The following is a 20,127-nucleotide window of genomic DNA, read 5'->3' on the forward strand; positions in this document are numbered from 1 at the left end:
GTACAGACAGGACAGACAGGACAGACAGGACAGACAGGACAGACAGGACAGACAGGACAGACAGGACAGACAGGACAGACAGGACAGACAGGACAGACGGGACAGACAGGACAAAAAGGATATGAGCGCTGAGGTCCATCTAATTTAGTGTTGCGTCGTGTAGAGTTGGCGAAATCGGTCAATGTTGCATATCTGATGATTTGTCTGTGCTGTGTGGGCGGCGACGAAGCGTTGAGTTCATGGATGAGTGGATCGATGAGAGATTGATGGATCGATGATTGAATGGATGGAGGTATGGATGGATGAAGGGATGAATAGATTAGATGGTCCACTCCATGACAACTGCTTCGACCTTGGCCAGCCTGATTTGAAATTGTCTCGATCAAGCCCGTCTTTATGGAAGAAGAGATGACATGAATCGTGGATGCTAAACAGACGTCAGCAAATTATCGGATGAGAATTATTTTTGGCGTTTGATGGACGGGTGCGTCTGATGGATGGCGCAGGGCGCGTATCTGAGCGGGCAGATTAGTTTGGCATCGTTAACTGCGATCCGGTAGGAGTTAAAAGTAGATCAAACAGATTGTTGGCTGTTCTAAAAGATGGACGGAAGATAATATAGATAAAAAAGAATGGAGGGATAAGATCCGATGGGAAGTTTGTCGTGGTGGTAAGGAGGAAAGGAGAGAGAGAGGCGACGGCAGAGAGCGGAAGTTAGATGTGGACGCGCGACGACGCCTTTGTGCGACACTACGCGTGTTGGCGGTCAGGCAGGTCGAGATGAGACGGTGTTTATTGATCCAGAATAGTGACATTATTTAGCTTAAGACGGTGTCTGTTATGATGGTGCTTATATCACGGAGCCCTTACTGTTTATTTGACTGGGCCGTTTGCTAATGCCGGTGTCCTCGGAGTTTTTACCACTCTGTAAAGTTGATAAAGGTAATTAGATAAAGGCGTATTGCTTGACTTCAAAATTAGATACATAATAAAGAAATAATCTGCTCTAAATGCGAGTATTCGACACAGGCTTAATAGAAGTCGTGGCGATCAGCGATCGCGATGGACTATATGTTAACGTGCCACTGAGTAATTAAAGCGCAGGAACGAATTAATTACGATAAACTTGCTTGGCGGCGAACCATTGGACACGCAAAATAGTCTACAAACTCCCAACCAGATGTTGACTTATTGCTGAATCGGGAAACATACGCGTCAAGTACTAAACCCTTTACTGACACGTTTTTGTCATGCTATATTGGGTCTGTATCCATTTTATGACCGTGAAATTGGACTATTACCATGAATACTTATTGCTCCTAGCAGTATCACAGAATCTACAAAATTTGCTTGCCTTTGATGGAAGCTCTTGCTGCTTGTATGCGTGGGGGATGGCATGGAGCTGCTTAGTGCAACTCATATTATGCCTGGAGGTATGATCAAGCTCATATGCAGCAACGAATATCTAGCGAACACACACTAAAATTCAAGTTTGTGTGCCTTCTATGGCGTTCACGTCTGTGACGGTTTCGTGCATCTTGACAAGTTCCGTTTGCCGTTTCAGTCCTTCTGCTCGTTTCCTGATCCTCCGTTCGTCTTTTGTCTCAACTATCTTCATCTCGAAACTCTTCTCGACCCCTTCAAAAAACCTGTTTGTCCGCCTCTTGTTTTCCAAAAATCTCTCCTTCGCCATCTTCATTAGCTCACGTACGTAGCTTAAATCAACCATGGAGACCATACTCTCGCCCGAGCACGATATGTATCCAATTGGCGCATCGATTCGAAGCGAGCACCGCACAGCAAGAATGCTCCCATTGAACCCTGACTCTCTAAAACCACACGCGAGAGCAATTCCAAGTAGTTTGAACGCAATATCCGAGTTGGCGCACAGTACGTGAAGAATCTGCGTTGTTAGCGTAAACTGGGGTACTATTTTAAATCATACCATTGGCTCAAACTTAAAGTGAACATATTGTTTATTGGCAGCAATCTCTGTGAATGGCTTCCCAGTTTCGACTCCAAACTGACCAAGTAAGTCGTTCCAACTCGTAACTTCTCCCGGTTCGTCATGTGAAACGTACAGCCACTTCCCACCACCACCTTTCCCACCAACACGCACTCTCTGCTCTTCGTTATCATGTGCACCTTCAGCATAAACAGCAACTCGGCCTGCACATGACGAAGTTGACACCAACTCAGGATGAGCATTGATCAACTCCAACAATGGCAAAATCTGCACATCTGGGCCACCTTTTGGACTCAAATCCGGTAATGGTGACTTCAGCTCGCCAAGAATTTGTGTTTTTCGGACATTAAACTGGGTATTAACTGCCCCCATGTCGTCCAAATACCAGTCTGGCCGAGAACATCTTGACTTTGGGAGTTGAAGAAGACTTTAGCAAACGAGCCGCGTATGTAGCGGCGCTATAGTAAGGGTGCAGTGTCAATATTGTACTGTAGCACCAATCTCACCTGTATTTGATATATATTAATTGGCATTGATGGTATCTGCTTCAATGCTGACAGTTTTATTTTTTAAGTCTTGATATAGTTTGCACGACTCTAATTTGGCTTAAATTGATTCCAAATCAGCTCAATTTGACGCGTAAGTAGAAATGAGTTTGTTGGACTTCGTTCTCTCTCATCCGCTGTTTTCAGAGCGCCGGCTGCCGTCGTTATTTTCAGACTTCCGAAAGGCGAGAGAATCAAATATTGACGGATATGAAGCAAACGTTGTGGCGTGGAAAACTGTGTTGACGCAGGCGGTTCACGAGGGAGGTCCGCGATTTTGGAACGTCCAGTCTGGGGGGCGAGCGAAGAGTGACGCTGCTGTTGGGGATGTGCTGGTGATTCATTCGGGGCAGAAGCTGTTAGACGAGCTGACTTCGAGGACGTGGGGCAAACCGCTATCTTTGAATGCTGTTTTTGTGGGGACTGCAGTGATATTTGATTTGCGTGTATACTGACAAAGAATAGGAAGAGCAGGTTGCAACGAGATCTTTTGTGCCAGTTGACGAGTTTACAAGTCAGAGGTCTAGTATATATCAAGACCCACAATGGCGAGTTGTTAAATACGGCTCGTCAATTGCGGGATGGTTGCTTAGAGACTCAAAAGTGCACCAGCTTTACAACGTTGTGACCTCATTGCGCAAGAAAGATGGTCTGCCAGAAGCTGATTATGTGATAATCGCGTTTGTGGAAGAGGCAGCCAAGGTAATACTATCACGAGTACGGGCCGGAGGGGTAGCGAAAATGGGGTCTTCGGCTGAGAAACACAAAGGAGTGTATACTTTGGCCGCGTTAAAGGAGCTGTATTCGTTTGATCCGTTTGCTGTTATTGACGACGAGCACGAGATTGCGCCGTCATTATCTGATCTTGACTTTGAGCTGGTCATCAAACATCTTACCAGAGATATTAAAGAGGCCACAGTATTTGAAGATGCATGTATACTGTTTGCATCTCATAAAACACTGCTGATTGCGGTATAGGTTATAAAATTCAAACAACACTCACAGCAGTTAACACCACTAACAGAAGAAGAAGTTACCGTTGCGAGACTACGGGGAATGATTACGACGCTCGGGAGAAAGATCTCGATGCAGCATGAAGAGGCTGTTTTATGCCGTCGCCGGGCAGGAGAATATGTCTCGCGTCAACCGAGATTATTGATAATAGCAAAGAACGAGTTAAAGAAAGCAAAGCTGCTAGAGTCGAGTATAAGCAAGACAATGGATTATCGACTACAAATATCGACTCTGTTAGATAGCATTGAAAGTGCATCGAACAATCTGGAAATGAAAAAACTCATGGAGTCTAGTCTGACTGTGCTTAAGCAGCTGAATTTTAAGATAGGCGGGGGAGATAAGGTCAGTGACATAGCGGACCGATTGCGCGATCAAGTTCAGGAGACGGGGGAAATTAGCAGGATGATTGGGGACGCAACAGCAGACGAAGTTGATGAAAATGAGATTGATGAAGAGTTTGATCGGATGTTGCTAGAAGAAACAAAGAAGCCGGAAACTACGGATGCTACGTCAACTGACAATCTCGCTGAGATGTTACAGAAGGCAAGCCTGAAAGACGTACCAGACTTGTCTGAACAAGATCATGAAAGTGACAAAGAAGCAGTCGAAGCATGATGTGAACTTGAGCTTACAGTGATCATTAACTTTTTCTTTGCCTATGAGATACAACATATACAAAACCAGGACTCTAGCTGGACAAAGATATAACAATGGTTTAGCACTAGATTTCTAATCTAGTAACACTTTAGCTTCGTTTCAACTTAAACTACTGTAGTAATTTATTCGACATCGTTTTTGCTATCAAAATCCTCGCCGGAGACTAAATCAGGGATCTCGTCGTCGTCTTCCTCAGTCTTGCCGCCGTCCAATTGTAGTGATTTGTATGATTCTGCCAACTTTCTCAGGTTTGCAATCGAGTCTGATCCGAGCTGGTTCAAAATGCCAGGCAGAAGCTCTGGCAAATCCTTCTCCTCTCCATTTCCGTGGATAGCAAAGGTGTTGGCCGAAACAGCGGCTTGGACTACCGATTGTCAGTCACATAATACTTCTAACAGTATGTTATAAAATATTACCCTTAGGAGCAGCGAAATGCAAGACCTTTCCATCATCTTTGAACATGTTGACTTCCTCAATGTTGGGAATAGGTTGAACATTCAGCTTCTTGAGCGAAGCCTGTAACTTCTTGTCATCAGATCCTGAGCTCTTCTGCGCTCTCTTGGTCTTCCGTCGTGGGGTTCCCTTTCCACTATACACCAGTTAGATCCAATTCCGACAATTACAAATAGCATCATTTAATATCCCTGAATTGGGAAATACCAAATCATTTCATATAATCTATCAAAGAACATACCCTATAAATCACATATTAGCACTCAATTCAATTTGTATCATATAATATAAACATACCAATTCTAACTGACTGTTGAAGCTTAGCAAGTTTCGCCGCGTCCATTTTGTACTTAGTAAGATGCCCTTTAATGTGAATCTGTTTAAAGACGACTCAATCTTTCTTCGTGATGGTCTTCCTCCAAGTTTTTAGGGTTTATTTCTCATGGCGTCACTCGTCAATCCTTGAGCCCTAAATGCAGGTACTCCTCTTCTCACGCGAGAGTAACTGTACCAACTATAAAGCAGTCACGCGTCACTGCACTGTACAAACTAATTATGTAATATACTATATATTCCAATCGGGATCATAAAATACATTTTATACCATTCAATGTTTTCATTACGTAATATATTTTTAAGCTGAAAATGCTCATCTGTAAATCTTACAACAAACACTCAAATAACAAATGCCAAAAACAGTAAAACAAAACACTACCTCCATCCTCACCATGCCATATTCCTTACGCCAAAGTCTGTCTACCACTCGTTCTTGTCTGCTTCGTCGTCTAAAATTATACTGTCAGCAAATATTCATGAATTGCAAGTCGAAATATATCACTTACCACTGCCGGCAATACGAGTTTTACGCTTGCTTAACGCCGCGGCAATTGCATCTTGTAGACCGCCGCCTGCTCCAGCTCCATTAGCTCCTGAAGGTGGGTGTGCCGGGTCCGCGCCTCCTAGCGCTACCGACAACGGTTTTTCTAAATGCGCCTTATCAACAGATTTTAACTTGCCAACTCCTGCTCCCCGAATTGAATCCATTAGCGCGCTACGATTACCGTCACCAGATGGTAATGGCATAGGAGGCGCTCCATCTGGCGCACCAAATCCTGGCGGCGGTGGTGGCGGTGGCGGTGGAGGTAGAGATCCTTCGTTCGGTGAGAAGCTTAGAGAAGGCGGTAGTGGTGGGCCATTACTTGACGGTATTTGCATGCCCGGAGGAGGTGGTGGAGCAGGAGGAGCCATACCATAAGGAGCAGCACTCTGTGGTGGACCAGGAGGACCTGGTGGACCACGAGGTGGAGGTGCACCATACGGAGCACCCGGTTGTACAGCTGGTTGTCCATGGGGTTGTGGTGGCTGTTGTGCGTAGCCAGCTGGTGGTGGTGGTGGTCTTGGTGGACCTGGAGCTGGTGGTGGAGCAGCAGGTGTCCGGTTGAATCCAACAGGTGGCGGTGGAGGTGGTGGAGGTGTGACCATTGGACCTGGGTTTGGTGTACGTTGTCCATGTTTATGAGGAGGGGGAGGTGGTCGCGTAGCAGAATTGCCTGTTGGCTGAGCAAACACCGGAGCGACACCATTTTGAACTGGAAGTCGAGGTGGAAGAGACGGCGCGGGAGGAAGAGGCCGGTTGGCGAGATTATTTGGTGGGTACGGTGACTGTGGAGCTCCATATGGCGGAGACATTGGCTGCTGCTGTGAATGTGCTCCATACGGAGCAGAGCCTGGAGGCCCTAGGGGCGACGCATTGTCGCGAGTCGGTAATTGTGGCGGTGGTGCTCGCGATGGCAGCTGAGGACCTCCTGGCGGCGGTGGACGAGGGACAGCGGAGCCTGCGTTTGGAAACGCTGGTGGTAACGAGTACTTCTGACCAGCCATAGGACCGCGTGAAGGTGGACCTGGTGTTCCTGCCGGACTAATTCCAGTAGGACTTGGCAACCCCGGACTCGACAGTTTTGGGCTTGGTTCGCCAGGGACATAGCCAGAAACAGGGCTTGGGCTTGGTGAAGGCGCTTGTGCTCGAGATGATGGTGGGAGCTTGCTGGGCATTTGTGATGGAACAAACGGTGGTGGGACTTTGTACATTGGAGCAGGCGGGCCACTAGGTGCCGGGGTCGCTGGTGCCGGTGGAATTGAGTCTGGTGTGCCGCCCGATGGGGGAGGTGGTGGGGCTGATGAATCTGGTGGAGGAGGTGGGACAGCTGAAGGTGGTGGAGCCGTCGATCGAGTCGGAGGTTGTAACGGCGGCGGAGGTGGAGGACCCTTCGCCTTTTTGTCAATCAGTCTGGCTGATGAAGCATCACCTCCGTGGGTTGCTAAATAGTTTTTAATGACATCTGCGTTTCCTGCCACCATATCTTCTGTTATGCCGAGTTCCTGTAATTTTTCTAGCAATCCCTTCCATGCTGGATCAATCTCTTCCGCACTGTCCAAACTTCTAACACTCTTCACATCGCTATCGTTTTCATGCTTAATCTGTGCCAAAGTGTAGTTGTTGCCAAGTTTTTGATATCGCAAGAAATCACCACGAGGACCCTGCGTGTGATCGACCTCTGGCTTTTTCTTTAAAGCAATTGCGTTCTTATTATTGAGTGTAGCTTTTGATGCGTATTTTTCTTTCTGAGTAACACGCTTTAAGAAGTGATGCGCTTCTGAGTCGTCTGCGAATAATAAACCAGCGTAACATTCTTCTAACTCGAATGTATGAAAGAAAGCACGATCTTGATTATATTTAAAGTCAAGATATAATTCCTGATCCCATATAACGCCTCGGTTACCCTTTAACAAATTAGCCATCCTTTGCAAATTTCAATCAATACAACTCACGATAATATCAACAATCTTGAGAAAAAAGGTGTTGCCAGTTAGATCATTCACCAGTACGACTGCTCCTGATACACCTGTAAAAGTCCACGTATTTGGATCAGGATATGCTATATACAACCGAGCGACAGCGGCCTCAAAGACCTTATTTGATGCCTTTGGAACCGCTCGCTTGATTTTCTCTTTGTCTGCTGAATTGATTAAACTTGGCATTGCTCTTAAAAGCCGCCTAAGTGTGAGGAGAGTAGACGAGTTAACACTTCAGGGACTTTATTATGAGACCAACAGGAACGCAAACCCAACAGACCAAATCACGTCTAGATGAAAAAAGAGTGGAAGTTTTTGCTCGAGGGTTGAGCTCAATTGATGTCGCGATTCGAACAACAAAAGTCCAATTGACTTTGTCAAGGTTCACGCAGTTTGAACCCGATAGACCGCCGCTCACTTGCCCAAATCGATAGTGGTTTAGGGTTTTGACTGTCTTCCTACGGTTCTCAGGACATCGAAATTGCCGGTTTTAATTTATAATTTAAAATGTTATAAATATATTTGACTAGACATGAAGACAAAAATGATTGTAGTTTCATCCTCAATATCAGTGATATTGTGAAAACTGTTCGTTATATATTCTCGGGGGTAGTGCAGGTTGATTTACTGATGGCGGTGGTGGTAGTGGACGCCGTTGATAGTTCGCTTGTGCTTGTCGTGGTTTAGGTGGCAAAACAGGCAATGTTAGCTGCGGTTGACTCTGTTGAGACTGATATCCTGCGGAATATGGAGGTGCGATACTATAGGGTCGTGCTGGACTTGCAATTGGTGATAGCGCATAATGGTCTGATTCTGTTTTTGATGGCAGAGGAGGTAATGGCTGTGGTAATCTGTTGAGATTTGGAGTATTCAGTTGATTATTGTTAGTCCGTGGAGGTGGAGGCGGGGCTGTTCTGATAAATGGAGGTGGCACGCTATACACGGCGTTCTTTGTTGGTCCAGTCGGATACGAAGCTTCCTTCGGTGAACTTGATAGATTTGCAGCGGCTTGGTTCAACATGTGTGCCTGTGGGACAGGCTGTGCTTTGACAGGTGATGGTGCCAGCACTGGCGGTGGTGGAACGCTATGTGTTGCAACAGTTGCTGATGGAGGAACAAACAATGGTGGGACGTTAAATTTCTGACCTCGAGGTAACTTCTGACTAGACGGTAGCGGTTTGCGGTTTAACGGTGCGTCTGGAGTTGCCGACGTACTGTGTGACAATGGCGGTTGACTAGGTGGAGGAGGTGGCGGTAGTTTGGTCGCCCTATCGATATGTGTTGGCGCTGTATAACTGCTCCGAGTACGCCCTGTCAATTTGTCTTTCACTAATTGTGGATCAGAATTAATCATATTTTCTGTGATTCCAATTGCTTTGAGTTTCTCAATAATACCGTTTACATCATGATCTGCCGGTGTGCCGGCCTCGTCAGAACTAGTGTTGACTGTTGCTAATGTATAGTTGTTTCCTAGCTTTGAGTATCGTAACGTGTCTCCTCTTGGTCCTTTCACAGTCGACACTTCTGGTTTTATTTTCAACGCGGCCGCATTCCTATTTGCCAGCGTAGCTTTTGAAATATACTTTTCTCTGTTGTGAACTTTCTTTAGAAAGTGATGTGCCTCTGACTCGTCTGAGAAGAGCAGACCTGCAAAGCACTCTTCGAGCTCAAATGTGTGAAAGAACGCTCGGTCTTGATTGTATTGAAAGTTTTGATACAGCTCTTGATCCCAAATTACACCCCGATTTCCCTAGATTTCGTTAGTCAGTCTGCGTTTGGCTGGCTACAGTGAGTGGACTTACATTGATATCCACGATTTTCAAAAATACCGTATTTCCAGTAAGGTCATTGATCAAGACTACTGCGCCCGTTATTCCGGTATACTTCCAAACGTTGGGATCTGGATATGCAATGTACAACCTTGCGACACCAGACTCGATGACTTTATTCGTAGATTTCGGGATCACACGTTTGATCTTTTCCTTTTCCGCGTGCGTAATACTTTTAGACGATTGCATTAGACTCTCCATAATGTAATCTCGCTTTACTTTTGTACGAGACTGAGCTACAATAAGTGAAAGTGGAAGTATGTAGACTTCGAGCCGGGGAATTTACGCAGGCTTTTGGGCGACGTAACGTGCGGCTGTGGCGTCTTCGTCCCGTTAAGCCGCACGCTTATTTTTAACTCCCAATGACTTTCAATCCGGCAGTATGTAAAGAGTACAGGAATGTATATTAACTGAATGCGCAGTGTGATGTAGCTACTCCTCAAGTTCTAAATCAGTGGTCTGTAATTGAATGTATCCGTATCGCCGATTAAAAATAGCGCTAGAAAACAGACTGAAAAACGAATACAGGTTGTTCAACAGATGTTTAGAATTGTGTGACATCCGAATGCAAGCATCAGGCACACAACTAAACACAGGAGACAGCACAGGTCGAGAAAGGTTACCAGATTGAAGCACAGCAAGCTCGGTTTGCAACTCGGTTATGTTAGCAGCATACATTGCGTTGACAAATGAGAGGTACGTACTTCAATGATCAACTTAGGCCTTGGTTTTTGTTGATATGATTTGCTATAGCTGGTTAAACTATTTGCGTAGCCGGAAGACATTGTAGGCGATGATTGCGGATAAAAAGACGTGAAAGACTCAAACATCGTGCCAGTCTTGGCAGAGTTTTCAGACTTTGAATGATCAATTGGATTCTGCTCCGCTATTAAAGTCAGCGAGGCAGACTAAATATTCAGGGCAATAGTTACATATTTCTAGTGCATTAACTGGCGCATCCTATTTTAGTTAGAAAAAGCAATTAAGATAGGATAAATTACATGTACCTCGTAAAACACCATCCATGATTTTGACATATCAGCAAGCCGACCGGCATACTTTTTTGGCATTTGGACATTATTCAAAACATCAGAAGTCAGTTTACGCAGCAATCGCAATCTTGCCAATGACTCTATAAAATCAAACGCCAAATTGTCATCTAATTCGAGCTTGTTGCAGTCCACTTCGACTAAAAAGTCATAGATCGCTTTGTAGTCTGTGCCTGTCAATCGTAACGGCTTGAAACGCTGGTTGGCAAGATGATAAAGATATATAACCATAAGCAAAGCATTAGGGGTGATCTCAAAATCCTGCATTAAATCCTTGATATCGCTCAGCTTCGGCACAGCTTCGCACACCAACATCCCAATGAAATCTCGGCACTTTGCTTCAGAATCGGGTCTCAACTCTTTAAAAAGAATTGCTAAACTATTAATCGTCGTCATAACTTTTTGTACTACTATAGAAATTGACGAAAGGTATAGAAAAAAGGTAAAATTTTAATACAGCCCAATTGGCTGAAGTAGGCAGCTCGTTCGGTAGTCTATTTACTAATAATCATACATTACACTCCACGCAAAATCCGTTGCTGCAGAACATTCTGTTTAATGCAAATTAAGTATTGGCATTTTAACTCTCATCCTCGGTGTCGGTGTTTATGTCCGATCCACTCTCTTCGTCTTCCTCGCTGGTACCAGCTTCACTCTCGCTTCCACTGTTGCTTTCACTCTCATCATCGTCGTCGTACTTGTCAACCCGCTTCTTGGTTTTGCCACCCCGTAGCTGGGCCATCGTGCCAGCGATAGAATCTTCCTCGGGATCGGAAATATCGTCTTCCACCACTTCGACTTGAGGCGTAGGTTGAATCTCCAACACGGCCGTCGTGCTTGCGTCGGCACCAACGTATGCATTCGACTTGAGCTCGACCAAAAATCTGTATTTTCCGAGCTGATCTGGTATCGGTGCCGAGAGTTGAATTTTAAATGTGCTGACGTTGCCGTCACTGTACATGCGTGAAACTGCAGCTGGCGCTTCGATAATTCGGTTCTCTCTCGGGTTCACGAGCAGCACATGCCATTTGGGTCGAATATAGACTGGCAAGTACGGCGCGTCAATTTGGTCAAGAAGGGGTGCAACATCGTTAGTCGCCAACGGCTTTTTAATTGTCAGCGGAGTGTCTTTCTCTTCAAGCTCTGCCGGTTCAAATTTTAAAGTCTCTTGCCCAGGGTAAGACAGTTTGAACTTGATGACTAAATGAGCAATTGATTGCGGTGTAACTGCGTCTTCACCAGGAACTTATAATCGTTAACAAACGACCGAAACTGGCGCAGAAATAACATACCTTTGAAAAAAGCCGTCAAAACTTCAATTGATGGAATCTGCTTTGCAACTTCCTGTGCAATTTTCAAATCTTTATCATCTGTAATTCCCAAGGCCTTCTTCTGCCCCTCGTCTGAGAGTGCAAGCAAAGCTGAAACTGACATGTTCTTTTGCTTCAAGACTTGATTCTTGTCCACTTTCGGCAGCTGGAGTAGTGGGTGCGAGTTTGGAGGCAGTGCTTGGCTGAATGCTTGAGTAAGACTGATGATTTTAAGAAATAAGTCAATGTTCTTGAACGCTGATGCGATGTCCAACATGCCTTCCAGAATATCAATTACTCGTGCCACAATGGTAAGCTTTCGTAACTCGTCATCAACTTGTTTCCTTTCTAAGTAAGCAGTAAGATATCCTTTAACAGCGTCTACTTCAATGCCAGGCAAAATAATTCTGAACTCCTCTGACTCAGCTAATAATTGAATAAGATCGTCATGAGTGATAGAACTAATGTCTGTCTTTGAGAAAGTTTCAAATACGTTGGCTGTTGTGAGGTTGTGAATGCCGCTCTTAGTGTACTCTTTAGTTCCGCTCCACCAGCGCCACTATGTTTATAAATAATCGCAACTGGACAATGAGTAGCATACATACCACAATGATTGGCAAGACAATACCAATAAGACATCCATAGCCTAAGATAACCAAAGGAGAGCCAGTCTCGCCAACAAGGAACTTTGGCAGCGCAATACCGTGCTTCATCGGTTGTGGACCATCAGGATGACCATACTCTATGTAATTTCTTCTAGTCTCTTCATCTGTTAAGCTGAAATTGTTAAATATGCTATACATAAGTTGCAGATTCCACGTACGACTTGTATGCTTTTGTCATTTCCACAAACTGGGATTCCATTGCCTCGCGAGTAGTATTGACAATATTTCGAATTTTGTCAGGATGAAACCTGAGCGACAGCTTTCTGTATTTACTTTTGATCTCCTTCTCTGTTGCAGACTTATCCCGTCAGCTAAGAGTTTATACGCACTAATTTAAGACTCACATATGAAACGCCTAAAATTTCATAAGGATCAAATCGCTTGACGTCTTCAGGTGATTCCTGAGTGTGTATGTAATATGCAAGGAATAACAAGACACCCCATCCCAATGCCAGAACGAAGTTGCTATCTCCAGTCAGTCGGGTGCATTGCATGAGACGTATAACTCACGTCTTAGTAAAGATTTTGCTTTTTGAATTCTTTTTCCTAAACTTCTCGACATAATCGTAGTTTTCTGGTTTGTAATTCTTCTCGGGATGCACTTTTTGTGCTTTTAAACGGGTCAATTAAATAGATAGTAATAGTCTATAAATACTCACTTTCATTTCGGGCGACTTTCATTGTAGCCTTCCATGTTGATGGAAACAACACGAGCGATACTAGAGTCACTGCGAAGTATGGCCAGACTTCACCATTTTCATCGTAAGAATATCTTGCATCGCTCATTTTGCTGTTTAAATACTGTTTATTATGAGCGCAAGTAGTGAAAAAAAAATCGATTGTATACCTAAGATTATTATAAAACAAATCTTTTGTAATTGGTACCGAAATGTCAACACGATTAAACAGTTTAATGTGAAGTGCCACGTACTTCGAGACTTTACTAAATCACCCCTTGTAAAGAAAGCCGCGCGATATGGTCGTGTTTAACGAACACTTCATTCCCATAATAAAAGACCATTTTATATAGTAAAGGCGAATATAAGTGTTATTAATGTAATGACAAATTTACTGTGAAACTCAGTAAAAATTATCACCAGCATTTATTCCGCTACCTCTCGTCAATTCCATCCAGTTCACTCCTACTACTACAACTACATCATGGCAGACCAAGAACTATTTATACTTGAGTACTTCGCACATAAATTCCCAACTGTTTTGTATGATGTTGCGCCGAACTATGACGTATCTGAAATTGGTATTGTGTTTTTAATACCAGGAAATCCAGGTTTACCAAAGTATTACGTCCCATATATGGCATATCTTCGGGCACAATTGCCTGGATGGCGTATGATTTGCACATCGCAAGCGGGATGCGACACATCGGCCAGTGCGTACGCTGCTCCAGATACTTCTACATACGCCGGTCTACAGGAACAGGCTACACATAAGTTTGACGTCCTCAAGGCGAAACTGGAGCAGCACGGGTATTTTGGTCCAGAGGGGCAAGCAAAGCAAGTAGTTTTGATAGGACACAGTATAGGCTGTTGGCTTCTTCAGCGGCTAGTGTCACAAGTTCACAAAGCACAATTTCAATGTTCAATTTCTCTTGCAATTCTGCTATTCCCTACAATCAGAGACATAGGTCAGAGTCCAACGGGAGTGAAGTTTACAGCTTTGCTGACCAGAATCCCAACCCTTGCGAACATAGTGGCCAACTTCGTATACTACATGACCAAACATTCTCCCAACGCGATTGTACGCGCGATAGTCAATGTCGTCATGAAGTTTCCGCCTGAACACGCGATTCAGGCCACGACGGCTTTGGTCAGTTCGGGAACTGTCATTTACAGATGCATCAGTCTCGGCAAGGACGAGATGTTGTATATAAAAGACGAACCTGAAGACTCTCAGGTGTTTTGGGGTGGTCACTGGACATTTTTGCAGCAACAGAAAAGCAAAATCGTTGCATTCTTTGCTCAAAAAGTGAGTATTCGAACCATCGCTAAGAGCAATATTAACATTTGCAGGATCACTGGGTTGGAGATCATACAAGAGCGCAAATTTTAGAAGCATATGCCGACAAAGACAACGTTGAGTGCATTCTGGCTAGTCCGGATGACAAATGCCAGCACTCTTTCTGTGTGAATGAGAGTGAACTGATGGCAAACTATACTGCGAGATGGATCAATGAGAAAATTCAGGGGTAGATAAGGTTTACACGTCTTACAAAGAGTTTTTTGGTCATGTAAACTCGACAAAATTCTTAAAACTTAAACGATTGTTTTTTAAAACTGCAATAATGCTGTATGTAATTGGATTGGGTTTGTCGTATGTAGATGACATATCAGTCCGAGGACTGAAAGCTGTTCAGAAATGTGCGCGCGTGTATCTAGAAGCGTATACTAGCATCTTGATGGCTGCTTCAAAGGAAGATTTGGTGCGTGCGTATGTGATTATCTAGACTTTGATTGATTGAAAAACAGGAAGAGTTCTATGGTCGGGAAGTTATTTTGGCAGACAGAGAACTGGTTGAGAGCGGGAGCGACGATATTTTGGAAGATGCAGACAAAGTAGACGTTGCGTTCCTTGTAGTTGGTGATCCATTCGGGTAAGTCAATTCTAGAACCTGCTTGCGCGATCTAACAGTTTAACAGGGCAACCACTCATACAGATCTTATAATACGAGCGAAGTCGCTAGGAATTCCTATTAACGTGATACACAATGCGTCGGTCATGAATGCTGCAGGTGCTTGCGGTCTGCAATTGTATAATTTCGGACAAACAGTGTCATTGGTATTTTTCACTGATAGTTGGAAACCGGACAGTTTTTACGACCGGATAAAGGAGAACAGAGACATCGGATTACACACATTAGTGTTGTTAGGTAATGACTTCTGCCGAACTTTTGGGGCTTGCGCTAACTGTATAGACATCAAAGTTAAGGAGCAAAGCTTTGAAAATATGGCAAGAGGTAGAAAGATTTACGAGCCACCCAGATACATGGACATTGAGACTGCCGCGTCTCAACTCCTTGAGATTGAAGAATTACGACAAGAACAGGCATACACAGCAGACACGCCATGCGTCTCAATTTCTCGGTTAGGTTCGCCGGAGCAGAAGTTTATTGCCGCGACATTGGGTGAACTTGCTGAGATTGAAAGCGGAGAACCGCTGCACTCACTCGTGATTCTCGGACATCGAACCCATGAAATGGAGCTTGAGTATCTGTTGGACTTTGCTCCTAACAAAGAAGCGTTTCAGAAGGCTGTAGAGGCTGAAATTAATGCTGAAAAAGCCAAGCATCCTGTTGTTGTCACTGAAGAAGACAATAATCAATAGGTATTTAAGCAATGCAAATGACAAATTCTATATAGAAGTAAAAGTAGGTATTCATGTATCTAATTGAGATGAAGCCAGGGTTGGGTTTTCAGAACTATGAGCTGCCAAGTTGAACGGAACGAACTGTTACAACGTAAACTGATTGTATTCATATTTCGAAACCCAATTTGCACTTACTGTTTGATTTAGTTTTTATTTAGCAAAAGAATAATAATTCAGGGTCAATTGAGTACTAAATAGGACACTAAGGGTTAACATGCGTATGTGTACTCGAATATGTCATATTCTCCATCACAATCAGACCAACCAGATGGGGATTTCTCCAGACAGAGTGCAGACACTAAGCGGCAACAAAGCTCAAGTTTAAGCCCATCAGTCTCGTCTTCACCCGCGCCATCGCTTTCACTCTCGTTTTCGTCGTTTTTGACCGGAGGAACTCACCACCCGCTATCCGCTACAGGTCCACTATCTCCAAACAACGCGGTCTCGCCGTCACATCTTTCGGCTGTCGCGGCTTTGATTGCACAGTCATTTGCACCACGGGTCGCTGTTTTTGCATCACCAGATGCAGACGATCTTGCAAGAGAAAAAGGTTTGCCGTCGCTGCTCGAACTCCTGCGCCCGTTCAGCGACACTGTCTCAGGCCCAATTCACTTACGCGATGCCCAAGGCATTGCAAGCAATGTCGATGATTTTGGATTCAGATTTGTTTCTCCTGCAGCCAGCGTACCACAACGACAACAGCAACAGCAGCACCAACAGCCATTGTCACCGTCAAAAAAGCCAGCACAGACGTCTTCTTCCCCGCCATGTTTTGATCTGCAAGATCTTGATGCACTGCTAGACGCATATCTTGACAAAGGACCAAGGTATTACGCTACAGACGCTACTGGATCAGCAGTTGAGCCACACGATGGTCTTTACTACAAATTTTTACTACGTATGTTTGCGGCGCCTCCAATCTCACCGCACGAGACGTTTTCGCATCCGGTCGCGGCACTGATTGCGATCACATCCCGAAACGAGCATCCATCAGAAACGTTGGCGAAATTATACAGAGCAGGGAACGAATTGCCGGTACCAGCTTACATGACAAAAGACTTTTTACGATATTATTTGTACATACATGATGACGACAGGGATGATCTAACAAGGTAGGTGATATCATGTGCGGTGATAAATTAAGCTGACAAAATAGGTCAATAGCAGCATTTGAACGCATGAAGAGAGATCTTGGGATACATTGTTACATGATCAGGGTGCGTTCAAAGCCGGCAGATCTGTCGGCTCAAGAACCTTTGATGCAGTTTGCGCCGTCAGTTTGGATAACTGCAGCTGAAGAGTTGCAAAGGATTCGAAATCCGCCAGGTGAAGTTTATATTTATGACAGTGACGCACAGGCAATACGTTTCTTCATACATGAGTTTGCATCCAAGAGTCTTGTTCCGTTTATGGAGAGATGTGTTGCGACTTGGAACGAACAAGTGCTTGCAAATAGACGAGGCATAACTGGCAGGCTATTTTCTGCATCGAAAAGGTTTTTGAGCGCAGGCAACCGAACGACGACTGCGACAACAGCGCCGGGGAACTATGACTCTGTGACTGGCACGTACGGATACATGACGGCCGAGGCACAGATGCGGAAGCTTGCGGACTATACATTCATGTTGCGGGACTGGAAGCTTGCAAACAGCACGTACGATATTTTACGAAAGGATTTTATGAACGACAAGGCATGGAAATATCACGCAGGAGCACAAGAGATGGCGGCCGCAAGCTTGATTTTTGCCGGAACACCCTTGACGTCCAAGACCAGAGCCGAAACTATCGAGCCATTGCTTGATTCCGCAACGTATTCGTATATATCTCGATGTGCTCAGCCAACGTACGCTCTGCGTACGATTCTGATCTCGTCCGAGCTGCTCCGGTCGCGCGGCGGTGGAGCGGCCGATGACGCAGCCCGATGGCTGATGAAAGCCGTGTCAGAGAAACTGATGGGCAATCTTGCGCACGCGCTCGTGATTGAACGTGTCAGTGCCTGCTACTCGATCCGGACCGGGCAAGGTTCGCAAGGGTGGGGCAATCGGCGGCGCAAGGCCGCGTTCTGGCAGCTCGTGGCCGCGAAGGAATGGGTTATGTTAGACAAGAAGGCGCATGCGAGAGCGTGTCTCGATGAGGCAGGTGAGAACGTTTACGATGCATTGGACTGGACGGACGAGCCGGGCGCGCTGCTGTTTGAGTTGCGACACGCAACAGAGTCAATGGTGTACGATAGTAGCATGTAGATTATGTTTTATGTCAAATAATTTTAAACCAAAAACTCATAAATCAGGTTAACTTTTTTAGAATGGCCAATTGTGTCAAATCAGCATACGCCTTTGTAATGGCCATGTTTGTGGGAGCGATGGGGTGCGAGATTAGTGGTCGAGTTGTCGTGCGAGAGCGAGCCGAGAGACGCTGCGGTCTGATCCACACGCGCTTGATGGATCTGTTGCAGAGGGTGCGAGAGTACAGACATGTCAATCTCGTCGGCGTTAATGAGCGATTCGGTCACAATAATGATGTCTTCGCACAACCGCTCGAGTAAGTCGGACGACATGCTTTCACGCACGACTACGCGCAGGATTTCAACAACTTCTTCGTTCGGAGGAAGGGGGTAATCTAATTGTTAACACATTTCTAAAATCTAGTGGCAAACTTACTTGGAATGATGTACCCCTTAACCCGTAGCAACGTAGAAATACTGGCTTGCTTGACATGAGGATAGGCGGTCTTAAACTCGTCGCTTAGGCGCCATGCAACGACAGGCAAACCCGCGTTGTAAACCTCTGGATCATCACCACCTTCGAAAACTTCAGGCACGTATTTGTGAATACCTCGCTTGCGATGAATCTCGGACACGCACGTAAAGTAGGTGCTGGCTTCGAGAACTTCGGAAAGCAAGCGCGCGTTGGAAAGAGAGTTGCTTTGAATACGCTTGTATCCGTTTAGACCAAGGTGGATGTAGTTGTAATATTGCTGAATAACTTGATAACCAGGGCGAGAAAAGTTGAGAGCTAAAAGTTAGACAGGAAAGACTAAGTAGATCCAAACGTACTGAAACTCTGTTCAACACCTCCAAGGTACTTGAGTTCAAAAATCAGATGCTTCGGCAAGTAATCTTCAGACCGCCAAATGATCCACCCCAAGCCAGCTGAAACAAGTCCGTACTTGTGGCCAGAAGTGTTGATGCTATGAACTCGAGGCAACTTGAAATCCCAAATGACTGACGGATGACAGAAAGGAGCAACAAACCCACCGCTGGCGGCATCGACGTGAATAGGCACGTCAATTCCGGTTCGCTCCTGCAAATCGTCCAATAAGGCTGAGATTTCCTGCACTGGTTCATAGTGACCAGTGTAAGTCGATCCAAGAATGACAAAGATACCAATTGTGTTTTCGTCTACCTGTTCAAGAACTTTGCTCGCATCTAAGCAGTGATTCGATTCTGCCGTGACTGGAATCAATCGTGCTTCAACATCGAAGTACCTCGCAAATTTTTCCAGCGCAACTTGGGCATTAGCGCCCATGATAATGTTTGGTGACGAGGCGTCCTTTCCTTCTGCTCTTCGTCTCTCAACCCACCTACGCTTCATTGCAAGACCACCGAGATGAATTGCTTCAGACGAACCTGTAGTGGCTGATCCAATTGGCTTTTCAGACGCAGAAGCATGCCATAAGTTAGCAAGAATGCTGATGCAACGAGAATGGATGTCCATCAACACAGGATATTCGTCACTATCGGCTAAGTTCTTTGTCAGATTCTCAAGCGTAAGAGCCACAGCATCTTCCTCGACAAAGGTACTGACAAAACTGGCCAAGTTCAGATTAGTTTTTCCGTCGAGATCAAGGTCATCATGAATGAGTTGATATGCAGCTATATTATTCTGTTACAAAAAAATGTTCGGCAATTTCAAAGCAGCTTCTACCTTTTGCATTCACACCATCATCAGGAATTGAATATTTTGGAATAGACTCAGAAGCAGAATAACGAGTGCCATATGGCATAGCAATATGAGAACCTCTAGCATGTGAATGCAGATGAAACCTTTCTTGACGGTCTTTGACCAGTTGCTGAGCATCGACATGTCTACTTAACGGCATTTTTCAGTATTTTATCTACTTTAACAGATATGAATTGTCAGATCAGAACAGAAATTATTAAAAATCAGTTGAGAGGTCAAGCTTTAATCTCTGTAAACAGACTTAAAAAGATCGCCAGTCAACAGGTCATCAAATGACATAATTAATGGGGTTTGTATCTGCGGCGTTATTGTATGAGTTTGCTCATTAGTCCAGATTAAGCTAAAAGCTTCATCCGTAATATCCGCCATTAACCTAAAAAAGTAAAACCAACTAAATTAGGGCTAACGGTCGGTCCCAATGAGGTAAGAGTTTGTGCCAT

General features: G+C 44.8%; 11 protein-coding genes across 11 annotated transcripts; 4 read left to right on the forward strand and 7 right to left on the reverse strand.

Annotated features, from left to right (window-relative positions):
• Positions 1–1,462: 1,462 nt before the first annotated feature.
• Positions 1,463–2,476, reverse strand: V1512DRAFT_157086 (methyltransferase TYW3-domain-containing protein). Its single transcript, XM_066913056.1, has 2 exons — positions 1,946–2,476; positions 1,463–1,903 (listed from the first exon to the last, which is right to left on the reverse strand). The coding sequence occupies exons 1-2, from the start codon at positions 2,336–2,338 to the stop codon at positions 1,487–1,489; spliced, it is 810 nt and encodes a 269-aa protein (XP_066771656.1). The 5' UTR covers positions 2,339–2,476; the 3' UTR covers positions 1,463–1,486.
• Positions 2,475–4,311, forward strand: V1512DRAFT_225118 (uncharacterized protein). The gene is made up of 3 exons (XM_066913805.1): positions 2,475–2,927; positions 2,977–3,441; positions 3,490–4,311. The coding sequence occupies exons 1-3, from the start codon at positions 2,616–2,618 to the stop codon at positions 4,138–4,140; spliced, it is 1,428 nt and encodes a 475-aa protein (XP_066771657.1). The 5' UTR covers positions 2,475–2,615; the 3' UTR covers positions 4,141–4,311.
• On the reverse strand, positions 4,154–5,073 carry V1512DRAFT_262689 (NAC domain-containing protein). Its single transcript, XM_066916349.1, has 3 exons — positions 4,933–5,073; positions 4,599–4,772; positions 4,154–4,546 (listed from the first exon to the last, which is right to left on the reverse strand). The coding sequence occupies exons 1-3, from the start codon at positions 4,976–4,978 to the stop codon at positions 4,305–4,307; spliced, it is 462 nt and encodes a 153-aa protein (XP_066771658.1). The 5' UTR covers positions 4,979–5,073; the 3' UTR covers positions 4,154–4,304.
• A 396-nt stretch (positions 5,074–5,469) lies between these two features.
• On the reverse strand, positions 5,470–7,674 carry V1512DRAFT_207333 (uncharacterized protein; the record flags this gene model as incomplete). Its single annotated transcript, XM_066913402.1, has 2 exons — positions 5,470–7,416; positions 7,465–7,674. 2 exons carry the CDS (start codon positions 7,672–7,674, stop codon positions 5,470–5,472), a joined length of 2,157 nt encoding a protein of 718 aa, XP_066771659.1.
• Positions 7,675–8,056: 382 nt separating this feature from the next.
• V1512DRAFT_247686 (uncharacterized protein) lies at positions 8,057–9,518 on the reverse strand (the record flags this gene model as incomplete). Its single annotated transcript, XM_066914498.1, has 2 exons — positions 8,057–9,238; positions 9,291–9,518. The coding sequence occupies 2 exons, from the start codon at positions 9,516–9,518 to the stop codon at positions 8,057–8,059; spliced, it is 1,410 nt and encodes a 469-aa protein (XP_066771660.1).
• Positions 9,519–10,282: 764 nt separating this feature from the next.
• Positions 10,283–10,762, reverse strand: V1512DRAFT_207205 (uncharacterized protein; the record flags this gene model as incomplete). The annotated part of the gene is made up of 1 exon (XM_066913398.1): positions 10,283–10,762. The coding sequence occupies one exon, from the start codon at positions 10,760–10,762 to the stop codon at positions 10,283–10,285; it is 480 nt and encodes a 159-aa protein (XP_066771661.1).
• A 78-nt stretch (positions 10,763–10,840) lies between these two features.
• Positions 10,841–13,271, reverse strand: V1512DRAFT_225130 (uncharacterized protein). Its single transcript, XM_066913806.1, has 8 exons — positions 13,189–13,271; positions 13,001–13,142; positions 12,852–12,951; positions 12,686–12,806; positions 12,500–12,639; positions 12,282–12,453; positions 11,659–12,235; positions 10,841–11,611 (listed from the first exon to the last, which is right to left on the reverse strand). The coding sequence occupies exons 2-8, from the start codon at positions 13,125–13,127 to the stop codon at positions 10,947–10,949; spliced, it is 1,902 nt and encodes a 633-aa protein (XP_066771662.1). The 5' UTR covers positions 13,128–13,142; positions 13,189–13,271; the 3' UTR covers positions 10,841–10,946.
• A 60-nt stretch (positions 13,272–13,331) lies between these two features.
• On the forward strand, positions 13,332–14,590 carry V1512DRAFT_262703 (uncharacterized protein). Its single transcript, XM_066916350.1, has 2 exons — positions 13,332–14,327; positions 14,372–14,590. Exons 1-2 carry the CDS (start codon positions 13,503–13,505, stop codon positions 14,549–14,551), a joined length of 1,005 nt encoding a protein of 334 aa, XP_066771663.1. The 5' UTR covers positions 13,332–13,502; the 3' UTR covers positions 14,552–14,590.
• Positions 14,591–14,643: 53 nt separating this feature from the next.
• Positions 14,644–15,683, forward strand: V1512DRAFT_247690 (tetrapyrrole methylase; the record flags this gene model as incomplete). The annotated part of the gene is made up of 4 exons (XM_066914499.1): positions 14,644–14,781; positions 14,828–14,952; positions 14,999–15,228; positions 15,274–15,683. The coding sequence occupies 4 exons, from the start codon at positions 14,644–14,646 to the stop codon at positions 15,681–15,683; spliced, it is 903 nt and encodes a 300-aa protein (XP_066771664.1).
• Positions 15,684–15,959: 276 nt separating this feature from the next.
• On the forward strand, positions 15,960–17,968 carry V1512DRAFT_207518 (ER-golgi trafficking TRAPP I complex 85 kDa subunit-domain-containing protein; the record flags this gene model as incomplete). The annotated part of the gene is made up of 2 exons (XM_066913408.1): positions 15,960–16,837; positions 16,882–17,968. 2 exons carry the CDS (start codon positions 15,960–15,962, stop codon positions 17,966–17,968), a joined length of 1,965 nt encoding a protein of 654 aa, XP_066771665.1.
• V1512DRAFT_262708 (pyridoxal phosphate-dependent transferase) lies at positions 17,946–19,918 on the reverse strand. The gene is made up of 4 exons (XM_066916351.1): positions 19,652–19,918; positions 18,781–19,599; positions 18,386–18,739; positions 17,946–18,344 (listed from the first exon to the last, which is right to left on the reverse strand). The coding sequence occupies exons 1-4, from the start codon at positions 19,824–19,826 to the stop codon at positions 18,049–18,051; spliced, it is 1,644 nt and encodes a 547-aa protein (XP_066771666.1). The 5' UTR covers positions 19,827–19,918; the 3' UTR covers positions 17,946–18,048.
• Positions 19,919–20,127: the final 209 nt, after the last annotated feature.

The sequence above is a fragment of the Lipomyces arxii genome, assembly GCF_038497795.1.
Source record: "Lipomyces arxii strain Phaff 12-163 unplaced genomic scaffold V1512scaffold_7, whole genome shotgun sequence".
Classification (NCBI taxonomy): Eukaryota; Fungi; Ascomycota; class Lipomycetes; order Lipomycetales; family Lipomycetaceae; genus Lipomyces; species Lipomyces arxii.

Excerpts from the sequence above, each read along its gene's own strand:
- V1512DRAFT_157086 (XM_066913056.1), bottom strand. The coding sequence starts at position 2,338 with ATGGGGGCAGTTAATACCCAGTTTAATGTCCGAAAAACACAAATTCTT. Across the intron at positions 1,904-1,945 it reads ACTTTAAGTTTGAGCCAATG|ATTCTTCACGTACTGTGCGC; the intron begins GTATGATTTAAA and ends CTAACAACGCAG.
- V1512DRAFT_225118 (XM_066913805.1), top strand. The coding sequence starts at position 2,616 with ATGAGTTTGTTGGACTTCGTTCTCTCTCATCCGCTGTTTTCAGAGCGC. Across the intron at positions 2,928-2,976 it reads TATCTTTGAATGCTGTTTTT|GAAGAGCAGGTTGCAACGAG; the intron begins GTGGGGACTGCA and ends GACAAAGAATAG. Across the intron at positions 3,442-3,489 it reads AGGCCACAGTATTTGAAGAT|GTTATAAAATTCAAACAACA; the intron begins GCATGTATACTG and ends ATTGCGGTATAG.
- V1512DRAFT_262689 (XM_066916349.1), bottom strand. The coding sequence starts at position 4,978 with ATGGACGCGGCGAAACTTGCTAAGCTTCAACAGTCAGTTAGAATTG. Across the intron at positions 4,773-4,932 it reads TCAACAGTCAGTTAGAATTG|GTGGAAAGGGAACCCCACGA; the intron begins GTATGTTTATAT and ends AACTGGTGTATA. Across the intron at positions 4,547-4,598 it reads GCATTTCGCTGCTCCTAAGG|TCCAAGCCGCTGTTTCGGCC; the intron begins GTAATATTTTAT and ends GACAATCGGTAG.
- V1512DRAFT_225130 (XM_066913806.1), bottom strand. The coding sequence starts at position 13,127 with ATGAGCGATGCAAGATATTCTTACGATGAAAATGGTGAAGTCTGGCCA. Across the intron at positions 12,640-12,685 it reads AAATTTTAGGCGTTTCATAT|TCTGCAACAGAGAAGGAGAT; the intron begins GTGAGTCTTAAA and ends TGACGGGATAAG. Across the intron at positions 11,612-11,658 it reads TTTGACGGCTTTTTTCAAAG|TTCCTGGTGAAGACGCAGTT; the intron begins GTATGTTATTTC and ends AACGATTATAAG.
- V1512DRAFT_262703 (XM_066916350.1), top strand. The coding sequence starts at position 13,503 with ATGGCAGACCAAGAACTATTTATACTTGAGTACTTCGCACATAAATTC. Across the intron at positions 14,328-14,371 it reads TTGCATTCTTTGCTCAAAAA|GATCACTGGGTTGGAGATCA; the intron begins GTGAGTATTCGA and ends TAACATTTGCAG.
- V1512DRAFT_262708 (XM_066916351.1), bottom strand. The coding sequence starts at position 19,826 with ATGCCGTTAAGTAGACATGTCGATGCTCAGCAACTGGTCAAAGACCGT. Across the intron at positions 19,600-19,651 it reads TGATGGTGTGAATGCAAAAG|CTGCATATCAACTCATTCAT; the intron begins GTAGAAGCTGCT and ends AGAATAATATAG. Across the intron at positions 18,345-18,385 it reads TAAGGGGTACATCATTCCAA|ATTACCCCCTTCCTCCGAAC; the intron begins GTAAGTTTGCCA and ends GTTAACAATTAG.